The sequence below is a fragment of the Staurois parvus genome, unplaced genomic scaffold (genome assembly GCF_062004578.1).
Source record: "Staurois parvus isolate SC_StPar_1 unplaced genomic scaffold, SC_StPar_1.0 ptg000086l, whole genome shotgun sequence".
Taxonomy (NCBI): Eukaryota; Metazoa; Chordata; class Amphibia; order Anura; family Ranidae; genus Staurois; species Staurois parvus.
In genome coordinates this window covers 11,501,786-11,518,825 of record NW_028317882.1, presented here as the reverse complement: position 1 = coordinate 11,518,825, position 17,040 = coordinate 11,501,786, and the positions used below count along the sequence as shown (strand labels likewise).

The following is a 17,040-nucleotide window of genomic DNA, read 5'->3' as shown; positions in this document are numbered from 1 at the left end:
TCTTAATGAACACAAGAACAATTTCCAAAATTTTGATAAAACTGAGTTTTATAGAACATTTGTTTAGCTCATTACATAAAAGTAAGGTTAGTAATATAACTTAAGATTACAAAACCTTTTATTTTACTCAAATTAGTTGATGCAAAAATGAGTACACCCCACAACAAAAACTACTACATCTAGTATTTTGTATGACCTCCATGATTTGTAAGGACAGCACCAAGCCTTTCAGGCATGGGATGAACAAGTTGGCAACATATTGCAACATCGATCTTTTTCCATTCTTCAAGAATAACCTCTTTTAGAGCCTGGATGCTGGATAGAGAGTGATGCTCAGCTTGTCTCTTCAGAATTCCCCATAAGTGTTTGGGTTCAGATCAAGAGACAAATTTAGCCACTGAATCACTTTCACCCTGTTCTTCTTCAGAAATGCAACAGTGGACTTAGATGTCTATTTTGGATCATTGTCATGTTGGAAAACTGCAAGAAAACCAAGGGTACGGAGTGAAGGTAGCATCTTCTCTTAATACAGAGCAGTAAATCTATGAATTCATAAAACCCTCAATGAAATGCAGCTCCCTGACACCAGCAGCACTCATGCAGCCCCACAGGACACTGCCACCACAATGTTTCGCTGTAGCCCAAATGCATTTTTCTTTGTACTCCTCACCTTTGCAACGCCATACAGTTTTGAAGCCATCAGTTCCAAAATCATTTATCTTGGTCTCATCGCTCCAGAATAGAGTCTACTTCTTTTTCAGCATGGGCCCCAGCAAATTCTAGGCCGGCTTTTTTGTTCATGGGCTTTAGGAGAGGCTTCCTTCGTGGACGACACCCATGCATGCCATTCCTCTGCAGTGTTTGCCGTATTATCTCACGGGAAACAATCACCCCAGTTTGGCATGGCAATTTTCTTCAACCCTTCTCATCAGAAGACGCTCCTCTCGAGATGTTATCTTCTATAGATGGTCTGGATGTCTCTGTGAGATGGTCGCAGTTCCATCTTTGTTAAACTTTTGTATCAATTTTGCTACAGTGTTCTGATTGATAAGTAAAGCTTTTCTGATCTTCTTGTAGCCTTCACCTTTCTTGGGTAAATAATTTTCTTTCTCAGGCCTTGTGACATTTCTCTTCCATGTGGTGTCATTGCTGGCAGTATGAAATGGGAAGTGGTTTTCTTTGTTAACTACTTGCCAACTGCAGATAGCCAAATGATGGCTACACTGCGGCCGGCTAGTTCTGGGAGGGCGTCATATAACGTCCTCCCAGAACGTGCTCTCCTTTTTTGCATTTATCAAAATATATTACAAAGCACTTTCAATAATTTAAATAACAAACCTAAAAAGGTAGCAAATAAGAAAAAAAAATTTTTTTTAGGGGTTACACACACTTTATCTTACAGCCTAAAGGGTAAGTTATTATTATGGGGTTGTGGTTGCTGGGTAGTAAGATGAGGCAGGTACATCATTTATTTTTTTATTGATTGGGGGGATGCATTTTGGCCTCTTTACCTTTGGTCATAATGGACCTTGTCCTGGCACTAATAATGGACATATTTTCTGGATAACATTAGCAGGTCAGCAAATGAGTTTGACTGCACATTTCACTATATATATATATATATTTTTTTTAATTACTTACTTGGGATCCTTGACCAGTAATCTTCGGATAAAATCTTTTGCAAGTTCACTTGTATTGCTAAAATATTCCTCATCAAAATCATAATTAACACCAGAGATATTGGTCAGCGTTTCCTGCTTTGTCTCTCCTAAGAAGGGAGATGCTCCACTCAGGCTAGTAGAAGAAATAGAAAACACTTCAATAAATCAAATGTCAGATTAAAACACTAAAGAGTAACTCTGCTTTTCTTGAGGAAAAAAAAAAAAAAAAAAAAAAACATTCCCCTCTGGGTGATCTATGTACATTTCAGGAATTTTAACAAACTGTTTCAGATTACTGCCTTTTGTTATTCTGAAGAAATAGCTGCTTGTTTGCCTGTGTCCATGTGCAAAGTGAATCTAATGGGAGTGATTTCACAATTATCAAACAACTGCAAGGCCCTAATGAGGAGACTGGCAGGGTCTGCATCCCTTTAGTCATGATTTTCTATTGGGAGTATCTGAACCAAACATAATTTTGTTGCAGGGGATGCCTGAAATCTGATTTGTATCTTCATGCTCATTCACACCATGCCTGCATTAGAATCACTTGGGATTGTGCTGTGTGTTCCTGTGCAATTCAACCCACATGCAAAAAATGCACTGCTTTTGTGATCTGCAGTGGGTGTCAAAATGTTAACAACACCCCAAACGCAGGTTGCAAACGCAGTACGTTTGCCTACACCTTCCCGCACCTGATTGCATGGTACTTTTGTACCATGCAATCCAGTTACAGTGTGTTGTAAAAAGTAGCGCATTCACTGCAGTGTGGTGTGATTTGAGCCCATTCAAAATGTATGGACTTGAAATAGCACTACATACAGTCGCATGGGAATCGCACAGGAATGCACGGCGAGCTGCTGTGCAATTCAGCTCCAGGAATGGTGTGAACTGACCCTTCGCACAGACCTCTGGGAAAATCAGTAAGCCAAACACACAAACTGGAAATTATGTTTCTGTGGGTTTTCTGTACAGATTCTGTGTACAGAACACCTCCACATAGCCATATTGCATTTTACAGAAAATGACAGTGCTGCAAATTGAAAAGAAAAGGTCATTTTTAATAACATTAAATTACGATATGACTTCTGTCGCAATTGTATATGCAATACTATTTTTGTGGATTTGCTATTTTTTTTCCAGAAAAGTGGAGCTACCCTTTAACATATAATGGGACAACCTAAAGACTGTAACCATAAGAAAGTTCTAATGCAAGTGAAAGAACTAGAAAAACGTGTAATAAAGCTCACTTTTGCACATTTTTTATGCAGAATTTATGTTGTTCATTTCAAATCAATATTAGACAAGGTTTTTCTCAAATTGATATTTCCACACAAATCAGGTTATGCCTTCAATTGCGTTATCAGCTTGCCATCACTAAATGTATTGCTGGGTTGTTGCCTGAAGCCTGCTTACTGGAACCCATCAAAAGAAGCAGAGTTCTCCTGAAAATGCTGCCTGTCATGCTGACCTTCTTGGCATTAATACTTTTGTTAGTGACTGTGAATATGTAGCTTACTCAGGTGAGAAATCTTTAAGCCAGAGCCCTCAGCTTATTTTTGTGCCCTTCAAGCAACCCCAGATGATATAAATGGAGATTTGAACTCCAAAGTTAGAAATTCATCACCGATTACTTGCTGCAGGGTATTTGTTACTTGAAAGTCACATACCACTTCTAGAATTTATCTGTCAAAACGTTTTGTACATAGATTATCTGCAATCCATAAATACAAAATGTTTGCTTTGGCACATATCCATTCAGGGTGTTTTTTTCTGGCATCTCCTGTCTGCAAACACTTTCCCAGGCAAACTAATGCTATGACGCACCTGCTCAGGTTGAATATATATTCGAGACAGGGCAATTCTGCCGCGACTGTCACGCTGCAATCACGCAAATCAAATCACACAGTGTGCGTTGCCCAAAAGAAGTTTTGGAACCGTGATTTGGTTTGCGCTATTGCAGTGGATTTGTCGCACGACAACCGCAGCAGAATCGCCCCACATTTTTTTTAGGTGCCATTGAAATGATTGCACCTGAACATGCTGATTTGACAATTTAACAGCACGTTTTGAAATCGTGGGCAGAATCGCGGCATTTCAGCCCACAATTCAGAATGCCTAATTGTGAACGGAGCATTAAGGGAACTGGATGCAAAATAAAAGTGTGTAGCGACCTCAGTGGTGCCACATTTAAACTTAATATCCTCAAAATGTTTTCTAACGTGGCTCTGTGACCCTTTTGGCAGCACAACCATGAAAACCAGTACCTGGCTGCTATAGCAGCTGAGAATAAGTTTACATATTCACTCTTGGCTGTTGGCTGATAGAAGGGATTAGGGCAGCTGGATGTCCTGGACCTCCATGGTGGGTGTCAGATTGGGGAGCTCTCACCCTGACCTCTCTGGCTAGGGAACAAGCTGATCGAGCACAATCTTCCGAACACAATCTTTGCTCTATCAACTTCAACAGAATGCAGAGGAGACATTAGGGGTCTAATAGAGAACTTGTATCTTGAATTATGATGATCCCCCCCACCTCTTGTGATAAAGAAAAAAAAAATAATAAAACAATATTTAAAAAAATATGTTTCATAAAATAAACACCCCCCCCCAAAATTTTAAAAGCACCCTCTGCCCCCACTTATGAGTACGTTGGTTTCACATATGTGTGGTGTAATGAGTATTTCCATACATATCTGGTATCGCCATGCACACCTGAATGAAAGTAATAATTCTAAGGCCATCATTCACTGTTACCTCTAAATTAATGAGCTGCAAATGCTTTTAAAGGGTCGCCTATGGACTATGTTGGGTACTGTAGTTTATCCACTGCTTCATGGGTGACCACAATTTTGGAGATGAACACATCTGATATCAACGTGCTTGGCACAACTTCAAGCAGAGCTCCACCCAAAAGGGGAAGTTCCGCTTTAAGGACTGCTTCCCTGCGCCCCATTAAGGATTGGCACCTTTGGGGAGCGGGTACCTGAATTCGACAGGTACCCGCTCCCACTGCGATTGCCTAACGGAAGCAGAAAGTGACCTCCCTCCCTGTAGTCTTTTGGGACACGTGACAGGTCCCAGAAGACTACAGGGCCATTCACGAAGCGCAGTGCTACTTGCGCATGCGCAGTGGGGACGAAGCCGGAAGCTATCACATCCAGGTACCCACACTGAAGATGCCGGCCTCCTGGAATACAGGATGGCCGGTGAAACGAGATGCGGGGGACACACCCAGAGAACGAGGGACAGGTACAGTTTTTGTAGCTGCTGACTTTTATTTTTTGATAGACTGAGTGGAACTCCACTTTCAGCTTCATTATGTTTGTGTGCACAAAAATTGCTTTGAATGTGTGCTGTACTGAAAATATAGATTTCATAAGCAGTACATGTGACATTGCAACTGCCACTATTTTATTCTACAGGGTCATTGCCTTAAAAAAAATATATAATATTTTGGAATTTTAAATAAAATTCTGGCTTAAAATATGCATTTTAACATGTTACTGTACCAGATGGGAGGTGAGAAAATCTATCCAACAACACAGACAGAAATCTTCTCTTTAGTGGAGCAAGTAAAGGCTAGAAATCCTGTAAGGTTTGTATTTCTATGTCCTGTTGCAGATCTTTACTTCCAGCCTGGGGAACCATTGCCAGCAGGACAGGAAGTGAGTTTAAATCTATCTAACACAGCCTGGAAAAGCAGTTCTAAGTCTACCTCCACTCTATCTAAAAAACGTTGGCTTAACATACACAACTTCTGAGCAGTTTGCCTTGCATAATATTTGCTGCATCAATATCGATATTAATTGTAGTGCAATTTACACCAAAAATTGCTTCAGTACTACTGAAATGAATTGCAAGACACCAAGCATAGGACTTGTGTCTATGACAAAATATGCCATTCAATCTCAACTAATTGGGTTGAGACAGATTTTTCAAGCACACTAAAATAATGACCCAATTATATTGCCCTTGAGTATACTATATTTGTATATCTATCTAAGATCAGCACAAGCTAGAAAGCAATATTTATGATCTCATGATTTTCAAAGAACTGCTCTAGATTTCAGTTTGGAGTGTTGTTTTACTGTATTACTTATTATTAGCAAAAACATGTCCTTCCTATCTCTGTTCAAAACCTTTGAACATAGTCTGACTTGAATAATTTGTTGAGTACTTGGTTTTAATTCCTAATCCTTTGGCTAAAGAGTTCCAAACTTGAAGATGGCTGTCTAGAACACAGTTTCTCATCCAATGCTGCATATACTTCAGGGGTTACCTGATAACTAATGTATACATTATAGGATAGAGTTTTGACAAGGGATAGTTTGGAAAACATTTTAAACCACAATTAAGGGATGCTAGGAGTAAATACCTGCATGTCAGTGGGGTACTTGAGACACAGTGGCCTATGCAACACCCGTATGTAACTAGAAAACTTTGGCTTTTATTACACCTGAGGTGTAAACATCTAAGTACACAGATGAAATACAAATGGGGGGCTGTTTTACCTGCCAAAGAATTTGCATTTCTATTAGGGAACTTACAGCTGACAACTTACTGCTGCAGTCTGTAGTATTGAGCAGTAAAGGAGCACCAGAAGATGGATTAGCTCATCTCTCTGCTCCTGTCAGCATATTTGCATGACATTCACCAGAATGGGTCACATTGCTGCCTCTATTTCACCCAGTCTGAGTGCTGCTGTACAGGAGACAGACATCACTTCAAATTTGGGTACTTACACAGTGGATGCAGGTAAAAAGATGCACATTTTCTGACCTCAACACTGCATTCACTTGTGTGTTTTACATCTGCATGAAAAGACAGCTTTAAGGGGCACATGAACTAATAAACCCGAGATACGTTGCAATAGAAAAAAAGATATTACGGTTTTGTATCACTATAGTCAGCAAATACTCACAGGATGTAAGTAATAACTCCAATGCTCCTGTGGGAACAAAGACATAGGTTAGGTCAGCAGGATACCAATTTGCAGTGAGTCTATGCATACAGTCAAGTATTTCACCTTACAAAAAAAAAAGAAGAATTTGATCCAAAATGTTGTTTCTACATGAGGTAAAAATTTATTTAAAGTGTTACTAAACCCAGGACCCTGCATTTACTAATATGGTCTCCCATAGTACACAGAATATGGAAGTGGAATTATTTTAGTAAATTTAAACTGCTAAATACCTTTTCTCATTAGCAGATAGAGCATTCTTGTGACTTCAATCAGTGTCCAGCAGAGCACATGTTAAAGCTTGTAGGAGGATTTTTCATTTTGCTCTAGGAGGATGCAGGTCCCCTGACCTCTGTATGGACAGTGCTGGCTGACTGGCGCTGTGGTGATCACATGCACTCTCCCAAGAAAAAAAAATAACCTCTCTAGCAATACACACCAAACTGAGCATGTGCAGAGTGACTCCACACGATATGTCTTATCAGGAGATAAGAGGGGGGCACTGGAAGAAGGGGAGGATCAGAGAAGTCAGGAGCAAACAGCATTTTTACACAATGCAGAGGATTAACCCCTCAGCTTCCACAGTGAGTGTATCAAGCATGCTTTACTGCATATACAGACTGACTTTACTGTTGTGGGTTTACTAACACTAAGTTTGCTAGCTCAGAATTTGGGGCATGTGGTTTACAGAAGAATAGATCTAAAAATATAAGTACAGACATCATTTTCTGTACATAGGAATAGAGAATTTGGGGTATCTGCAATATAGTAAACACAGAAGGAATGCAGTAAACAATTCGCAGGTTTTCAAATTGCTGAAAACAAATTAAAACAGAGACAGCCTCACATAGCCTGGTCACAGGTTCACCTGTGAGATTTTGCATGTTATCAAGGTGGAACCAATTAGAAAAAGGCAAAAAACGCATTTTCTTGATTTTTTAAGGCAGGGCAGGAATCTTGCATCAGTGTTCAGCAGAGACATGTTAAAGTTTGTAGGAGGAGTTTTCATTTTGCTCTAGGAAGATGCAGGACCCCTGACCTCAGTCTGGACAGTGCTAATTGGCCTTTTGCTGATCACATGAACTCTCTCAAGAAGAAAAAACTCTCTAGCAATACACACCAAACTGAGCATATGAAGAGTGTCTCCATGATATGTCTTATCATCAGGAGACAAGAGGGAGACTCTGGAAGGGGAGAATCAGATAAGTCAGGATCAAACAGCATTTTTAAATAATGCAGAGGATTAACCCCCTAGTTTCCACAGTGAGTATAACAAGCATGCTTTACTGCATATACTGTTGTGGGTTTAGTAACACTTTAAGGTTTCTGGAAAAAATTGTCCTTGTTTTAGCCCTGAAAGGATAACAAAGCTTTTTCTGTAATAAATGTATATATTTTCACCTTTTTTCAGTAGCTGTAGTGTCATTTTACCAGTCAATGTAAAGCTGAGCTCCAGGTATGATTTTTATTGCAAACTTCTATTGGGCCAGCCTGACACAATGTGAGTATGCATATCTCATACCTGAAGGGCCACAATGGAAGCTGACAAACAGCGTAGTAGACAGAGCTACCAGTGTGATCACATCAGTCATCCAGGTCCTTTATGATTGGCTTCCACGCAGCACACTGACAACAGGGGGTTGCTTGCTCTGCACTGTCATCATACATAGAACATTTTGTATTTGTTCCTATGAATTTGTGCTGGAGAGAGTGGGAGGAGTGGGCATGCAGGTACAGTGGAGAGAGGGTGTGCAAGCACGTATGTGTGGGTGGGATGAGGAGGGCTCATGCACTGTAGTTAGGGGGGTGGGGTTGCAGGCTCAGAGTGGGAAGGAAGTGAGTGGGCAGATATGGCAGTGGCAAGGGGAGCCATGCAGGTGTGCTTATTATCAAGGGGAGGGGGCATACAGGTGAAGTGGTGATAGTAGGAAGAAGGGAAAGTCCCTCACTGCACATGTCAAGAAACAAAAGCTTGTCAGTAAGATAGCACCGGTAACATACACACGCACAGTAGCATCTGGTCCCTGATATAGGAAGCAGAACATGCCTGGAATCAAACTGTCACCGGTAACAAGGCGCAGTAACCCACGCATGTACAGTAGTTTCCAGTTTCTGAGTTTCACCGCCATCTTACTGGATCACTAACAAAATGCACTCTCTGGTATATGAGCATGGCAATATGGTGGAGAGATTCCACACATGAGTGGGAGCTACCTTTCACACCAGTCTGTCCTGTGCATGCATGGGATCTTACTGCCATATTCCTGACAACATAGCACATGTGGGGAAGTGAGTACTGTGCCATCTCATAAATCCAAGACTGTGGATTGCTTCTGCTGTGCTTGCAGAGGATTTGGGTTTGGAGACTGAGCATGTATTAGAGACATGGGTGTGTTGTCAATGACAGCTTTGCAGTGACTGCTGCCCCCCTACCCCCCCCCCCCCCCATTGCTACAGACTGGGGGTGGGGGTGGGGGTGGGGGGGTTAAAAGTATTATTTCATTAACTACCTTTCTATAAAGGGATTTTAACTTCTGCTGCCACAACCTTATTTGCTTGTAAACAACTACTGTGATGTTAATATTTCATTTATCTCAATTTCTACCTTAAACTAAGGGGAAACTAAACTGCCACTTTACTTTCTGTATTGTTTTTTAACATAATTATAGGACGGCAAAATGTCTCAAAGTCCACTGAAATAAAAACTTTTTTTTTGCATGAGTTTTCAGTTTATTCAAGATTTGATTTGTATGTACACCAAGATACAGGGCAGCAGAATAAATACAGAATTTTCACTGCAGCAATGCAAGCAAGTTAACAGTGATCTTAATAATTCAGGCAAATGTGGGGATAAAAATATATTATGTAAAGTTCTGATAAGCATACTTTAAACCCTTTAAACAAAGAAGAGTGTGGACTGCTGCATTACAATATTATGTATTAACATATGCGAAAAGTCACAAAATCACCAACATTTCTTACCACATATCTGCCTCTAGACCGAGAGGTTCATAATTTACTATCTCAGGAGCTATGAAAAGGAGAAAATTTTAACATTAGAACAAATTCCACACATAACAATACAAAAAAATAAAACAATGTAATTTCTTCATTCAAACATGTTGAGCAGGATAGGATGGCCATTATAAACTAGGAAACACCTCCGAAAGAGCCAGTATCTCATATATACGGACCTAACTGTATATTGAACTTTACATGAGGCCCTTCGGTGATGACAAGGGGCACATTTGAGGCCCCCTTTAGCTCACAAGTTGATGACCACTGTTCTAAACTATTGTTTGCGGTACACACACCTGAACTGTTGAGGTCCTGCACTTTTAGATCAAGCCACAATACTTTTAACTGCATTTCTGAGAATAACAGAACTGCCATTAAAGATTATGTTTTTTTTAAAAGGTGCAGGCTACAGTGCTTTCATCCTGACCCTTGCTTTACTACCTAGTGAGTCAATGACCAGAAAGAAATGTGTAAATTCCAGTTCTGTCAGCTCACTGACACAGCTCTAATATTTTTATCATGACAGGATGACATACATTTTTGATATTACATATTCTTCTGCTATCTTTTGATCAGAGAACATCTTTTGGTGAAAAGTGATTAGCCTGGATTTGAGTTTATGTTTCAATATTTTTATTAAGTTTTCCAGAGATAACCAGGAAAAAAAAAGAAAGAGGGACAAGAGATATGTTGTAGTTCCGCCCGTTGGACGGATGAGGTGTTGGTCTTGTTTAGCAATATCATCAGAGGTATTCGTGTGCAATTGATGAACCTTGGTGATGAGTTTGGGGTGCTAAGGGGCTTTTGGTGGAGAGGTAAGGGAGGATAGGATTGATGGGAGAAGGGATGTAACTGGGTATTTGAGGGGATACCAGTTTTGGTATGGGGTGCGATTTCATCTCATGAAATTTCATCAGGGTTGTACTGAGCATTTTGGGTGATTTAGCCATCGGGTCTATTGGATATTGAATTGAATTTGTGATCGGAAGAAGTGTTAATTGCGGATAATTTTTCCAATTGCGGATAATTTTTCCATTTGACATTGAGTGTTAAGGTCTGTAATTAGTGAAGTGATTGAGGGGGTATTGTTTGTGTTCCATAATCTAGTGATATTAATGTTGGCGGCAAAGAGTGTGTGTGGATTTGGGTTTAAATGTAAGTAGGTAATGTAACATCAGTGGGTCCCATAAGTCACCTGCTTCTACTTTGCCAACATCTACCCCACCCCCATCACTACCACCACCATAATGTAGTATTATGCCTAACAAAAACCCAGTATGCTTGTTTTTTGTAATACACATGTTCCTGCCTCTCATAAGTGCTTGGTGCCAGTCATTAGGCCCATGTACTGTTATCTGAGAAGCATGCCTATTGTAATGCAGATCAGTCAGTATCTGCCCAGTCTTTCTGGAGTGTTGGGAGCTGAAACATAGGTGCATGCACCCTATGATGCGTAATAGAAAGCTTTTAGGTTACTTTCATTGCCTTTAACACAACAGAGAGTTGACTGGAGCAGTCAGGATCTGGAGAAGCTGTGTATGGCAACCAATCAGCTTCTAGATTTCATTTTTCAAAGCTTAACTGACAAAGTAGAAGTTAGAAGCCAATTGGTTGCCATACACAGCTGCTCCAAATTCTATCTTTTAAACTTTCCCCCAATGTTGCATAAAAAAAAAAAAATGGGGAAAATGGTGAACAGGCAGTAATAAATCAAAATCTTATGTGTCACTTACCAACAAATTCTGGTGTTCCAAATATATTTTTGAATTCATTTCCCGCTTGGATTTTGTGTGCAATTCCAAAATCTATGAGTTTAATTCGTGGGTTTGGGCTGCTCTGGTCCAGCAACATAATGTTTTCAGGCTGTAGTGTAAAAGAGCAGGGTTTTTTTTCATTAATCCAAAGAAAAAATGTCACAGCAACATTTTACAGCCTGAAAGATTTGCTTATTTATGAAAGGCAGTTTGACATATAAAACACCATTACTTCACTCTGCAAAGCTGTGAAATACTTGACTAACAGCACCAACAGTGAAGTGGGCAGCATCCTTAGCTCTGTCTGTCACCCTTTAACCATGTCCATGCAACTCCCCACCAAAACCTAGTAGGTTAAATTAGTGATAAGAGAGAAGAAAAACTGCCTCATCACTAAATGGGGGGGGGGGGTGATTTAAGGGCAAGATTTGCCATAGTTAGATAACCAGAGCACTCTATTATTTTACACTATGGGCTTCGCAAGGATAGCTTTACTGCAGGGAAGCTGTTTTATTTGTGCGCATGCAAGGAATTAGCCCCACGAGTCATCTTTTACCAGATTTCCTACTCTTGAAGAAAGCCAAAGAATGCCCTTAACCTACTATGCTGATGCCAACTGTTACGGGGTGATGAGGGCACAGAATGCTAAAGTCAGCAATCAAAATTCTTTTGAATCTGATGACTACAAAACAGTTACAGTCCCTATTGTACCCAGCGTTGAAAACATTTTTTTCTTCATGTTTCTATATAATTCTCATATCTTCAGTAGAAAAATGCCCCGATCACACAGCTAGAGTGGTTTAATAGACACCAAATTGAAGTTTAATATCTCTCACGTTCTCCCCAATTACCAGCTTTGATTCTTTATGGGTAATCATCAATAATACAACAAAGAGTAAGCCTTTTCCTTCGATCACCTTCAAGGCTTTTTTGTTTGAAGAATGGTGCGTAATCTAATTACCCACAGTACAAGTCTTGTATAACAATACAATATACACTAATAAAGCTGTTCAAAAGACAATGTGTGGTCCTATTTATTATTAAGCCTTGGACATTAATGTTAGGTGTTTTTATGATTTTAGTCACACCCTGTATCTAGAAACTGCAACAGAAGTGTCCTTAAATGCTTTGAGAGAGGGTGAGCATCTAATATTTACTATAACTGAAGTGGATGCTGAAGGCACCTTATGCTGGCCATACAGTTTAAATTGCATCCGATTACTGCTTAATCATCCAAAATTCAAGGCATGGCTGTCCCTCTCGGCACCAAAAAAAAATTCTCAGCCAAACAATGACTGCTGTCAATCAGAAGCAGTCACGGTTTAGGAATTCTGCCAGTTAGAAGAGCAGTGGTTGTCAGAATACATGAATGGGAGAATTTATTCAATTCCCCTGTGGGCTTAACAAGAGAAATCTTAAAGTGTTATAACTAGCCTTTTGTAAAAGACAAACTGGCTTTGACTGCTACAGAGGCCATATTAAATTACCACTATGCAGCTTAAGGCAAGCCATAGATGATAGCTCGATTCCCCCCATCAACATAGTCAGTGTTGATGGAGGAATCCCTCCCGCAGCACCATTCTGTTTGAATGTATAAAATCCGACAGGCTAATTGTACTGAAATCGATTAATGAATTGACGTCAGTACAGTTTGCCCATAGATGGATCGAACCCTGGCCAGTTCCTGCTTAACTGGCCATGGTTTGATCCATCTATAGCAGAGACATCCCTAGGGTTGGTGTCACCCGGTGCGGTAACGCGTGGTGTCACCCCTCCACAGAGGAAGGAGCGATGCAGGTGTAGCGGTAAAATGAGTATCCCGACCTGTGAAGATATGTATCCCCTGAAGCAACTGCGCATGTGCCGGTTTCAAGCTGAAAAAGCCAATCTCCGACTTTAGAACATTTAACCTATACAGGGTTAACTGATCTTGCAACCCATAGTGATTGGCAGGATCAGCTTCAACGGGTTGCAGCCTGTAAGGGGTTAACTGTGGCAGCTCTGTGCTAAAGTCGGAGATCGGCTTCTTCGGTCTGAAACCGGTACATGCGCAGTTGCTTCAGGTGATACATATCTTCACGGGTCCAGGATACTCAATTTACCGCTACACTGGGGGCAGCTGTCACTGTGCCGGGAACCCGGGATCACCCCAATAACTGGCCAGGACCTTCACAGAGCCCAGAAGCTCTGCTGGCATCCTGCTCCTGCACACCTGTGATGGTGTCACCCGGTGCGGCATGCTCCCCCCTAGGGACGCCACTAATCTATGGCCAGATTAATTGTATGAAGAGCAATAGAGCTGAATTATATTTCTAACATAAGTTTGTAAACAACACTAACTTAAAATGTTACAAAGCATGCATGAACATGACATAAAATGCAAGGCAGAAATGCTTAGGCTGTAGTCAATATGGTGTGAAGAATGTTGAAAATAAATGGTATGCCTTTACCCTCTGTGAGAAAAAGTAGAATATAGGAGCCAGTTATTCCAATGCAAAACCAAAAAGCAGTTTAGTGAAACCAGTGAAAAAACGGCTTACACTGATATCAACATGAGTATATGTTTGCACGGATGGCTAGTGGCAGCTACTGACAAGAATAAGCAGAACCTAAAAGTTCCACAAGTTGCATACACACACAGTGTGTGAACAGTAGCACCTGTCAGTGGCTACTTTCAAATCTGTAAATCAATGGTTGGTGTTGCTACTCTTTGCATGTAACCACTCATCAAAGTGGTTACACGTGAACAGAGCTTCCCATCAACCATGGATGCAGCCAGTGTGCGTTCAGGGTTGGAATTTCTGACTGCACACAATCTGACTGCAGCTAACTCAGCCAGTTTGTATACGGCCATAACACAGACTGTAGTTCTGTCCAAAGGGGGCAATTAGCCACCTCTGAATGCAGCAAACTATCCAACCTCCATTGCCTGTGTAAATATGACCTACAAGGTTTTCAAAATCTGATGACAGTTCTTCTTAGACGTTTTGACCCAATGGCTACTTGTGATTTCTCATACCAACAAGAAAATTCTGGGATTTCTCTAGCCTGTGTCAAGTCTGTCCTGAGCATTCTGACATTATATAATTAAGTGAAATCTTAAGCAACGCATTTAGATTCCATATTTTATTTTGTAGTGCAGATTTGAGAATAAATAACCTGAGAAGAGGAGGATTAGGGTTGTTCTGTGCAAAACCACAACACAGAGCAGGTAAGTATGACATATTTGTTATTTTTAAACAAAAAAAAAAATCTGCCTCTAATATTATTTTAATTTTGTTCCAGGTTCTTGTCCCAAAGCCGAATACAGTGCTGTATACTGTATGTAGCTGAGGCTACATACAGTTTAAAAAGCACGTCCAGTGGGCGCACCTGTTAATTTAGGAAATAGATAGTTTCTCCAGCTTGGCCCAAACAAACTATTTAAAAAGTGATAGTAAAGCAGAAAATCATTTTTAACACCCAATCTGCTTGTGTTGCTTTAGTTTTGACAACTTATCTTCTCTATCTGTAGTCTGAATAGGCAGATTTGAAAACATCCGTTAAGGGTCCAATCACACCACTGGCATTCGGTTGCCCGCTCAAGGCAGGCCCAACACAAGGACAAACAGGAATCCATTGTTTCCAAAGGGCGCAGTTCACACCAATGTGCTGCTGATGTGTTCTAGGTAGAGGTGAAACATGCTGCATTTAAACACAGCGCAACATGCTGCAATGCATTACAACACAGAGCCACACGCAGCATGCATTAAGAAAAGAAAAAAAGGTTTTTTTGCTCCTGCTGTCAAAAAGAGCACATCGATGCAATGCTCATGTTTACCATTTCAGGCATTGCAATGAAATAAACATCCTAGCATATCAATCTAGATTAATTGTGACTGACACATACAACATAAACACATTTTTGCACATAAATACCTTGAGGTCAAAATGGGCAATGCTCTTGTGATGCAAGTAGTGGACCCCATCAAGGATTTGTTTTAAAAACATAGTGGCTTCTTCTTCACTCAAGCTTTCCTTTTGTGCTAAGAAGTCAAAGAGTTCTCCTCCTGATACTAACTCCAATATCAAAATCACATCAGTGCGATTCTCAAACACATCATGCAGCGTGATGATGTTTGGATGCTGAATTTCTTTTAAGATGTCCACCTCTCTCTCAATCTCCTCCCGACTCACACCTCTGCGGCTGGATGACAAACGACGCTTCTTAATAAACTTGGCTGCATATTCTATTCCTGTCGCACGTTCCCGACACTTCCGTACAATAGCAAATTGGCCACTGAAATGAAATAAAAATGCATTTATTATTTTGGCTCCTAAAAAGGACAGGAAACTGGGACAAACAAAGCAAGAAAAAATACGAGGGTGGCCAACCAGGCATGCAGCTCCCATGCACATACAGTGCTGTATCCTTCAGAGGCTCACTAAATTTTGACTTGTGATTTAGTCCTCATGCACACTGGACGTTTTCATAACGTTTGTAACGTTAGCTGTATAAAGTCACATTAAAAACGCAAGGTTTTCAGCTTTTTTTTAGCGTTTTTGCACTAGCATTTAGCAGCGATTTTTGACCCCAAAAATTTTTTTGGGGGGAGTTCAGCGTTAGAGCATTATTACAGCTAGTCCTGGGTTTTTTTTCCCAGCCAAAAAAATTTATTACAGTCTATGTATGCATGGACACATAGGATAACATGCATGGGGAGTTTACTGGCTGGAGAAAAAATGTCAAAAGCCAAAAACAGTAGCTGTAAAATGTCAAGTGCGCATGAGGACTTGCAACTATGATGATAGGTACACTACTGTTTTTCACATCACAATTTTTTTTTTAAACTCACTTTTATTAACATTTACGCTAATACAGACATATACCCCTAAAAACAATTTATGGTCTGATTTGACCTGGGTTAGTAAACACGGCTTAAAGTAACACATGCCCTTTATTCCCTTATAGAAGGTGAAAATAGGTTTCAATTTTTAATTCTATGCAATAACATTTTAAATTTTTTTCAATATTTTGTGACATTTCAAGCACATGGGCATTTCCAGTGTGAAATAATGTCATTGAAAACCTGTAAACAAAGACCAGGGTGGGGACGAGCTGCAGTTTGTTTGTCAGTAGATGCACACAGTAAGGCTCGGGATTGAGGCAGCATGTGTGCCCCCATAGCAAGCTGCTTGTTATGCGGGCACTCAGAAGGCAGGAGGAGCCAGGAGCACCAGCAGGGGACCCTATAGGTAAGTATAGAATGTTTGTTATTGTAGAAAAAAAAAAAAAAAATCAAGCTTTACAATCACTTTTTTCCATTAATACATTGAAAAGGTAAAATAATGCTCCAGTACTTGTCCTACCCCATCTCCAAACACTTACCTGGTGTCCCTCTCAAAGCTGCAAGGTCTTCTAACAAGCCACACCCCTCCACAAACTTCCTGGCAGTAGAGGGGAGAGGTGAAGTTTGGCTAGTGATTGGCTCCTGCAACTCACTGTCAGGAGCTGGGAGGATGGAGCAGGAGAGTGGCTTGCTAAACACTGGACGCACACAGCCCTGGCATGAAGAGAACGCGCTGGTGTCTCCTTTAGCAGCAGCTACCTGAAGGAGACCCCTACAAACATAGGCGGAGACAGTGGCTGTGGGAACAACCGCAAGAAA

At 40.6% G+C, this 17,040-nt stretch overlaps 1 protein-coding gene across 1 annotated transcript in view; it reads right to left on the bottom strand.

The window, feature by feature from the left end:
• Nucleotides 1-17,040, bottom strand: part of DAPK3 (death associated protein kinase 3) — a 36,782-nt gene that overhangs the window by 6,937 nt on the left and 12,805 nt on the right. Inside the window, exons 2-6 of the mRNA XM_089670064.1 lie at nucleotides 15,311-15,671; nucleotides 11,372-11,501; nucleotides 9,603-9,651; nucleotides 6,582-6,608; nucleotides 1,642-1,794 (exon numbers count right to left, since the gene is read on the bottom strand). Of these exons, the coding sequence (XP_089526190.1) occupies nucleotides 1,642-1,794; nucleotides 6,582-6,608; nucleotides 9,603-9,651; nucleotides 11,372-11,501; nucleotides 15,311-15,671 (720 nt within the window). The remainder of the gene's footprint in view (nucleotides 1-1,641; nucleotides 1,795-6,581; nucleotides 6,609-9,602; nucleotides 9,652-11,371; nucleotides 11,502-15,310; nucleotides 15,672-17,040) is intronic.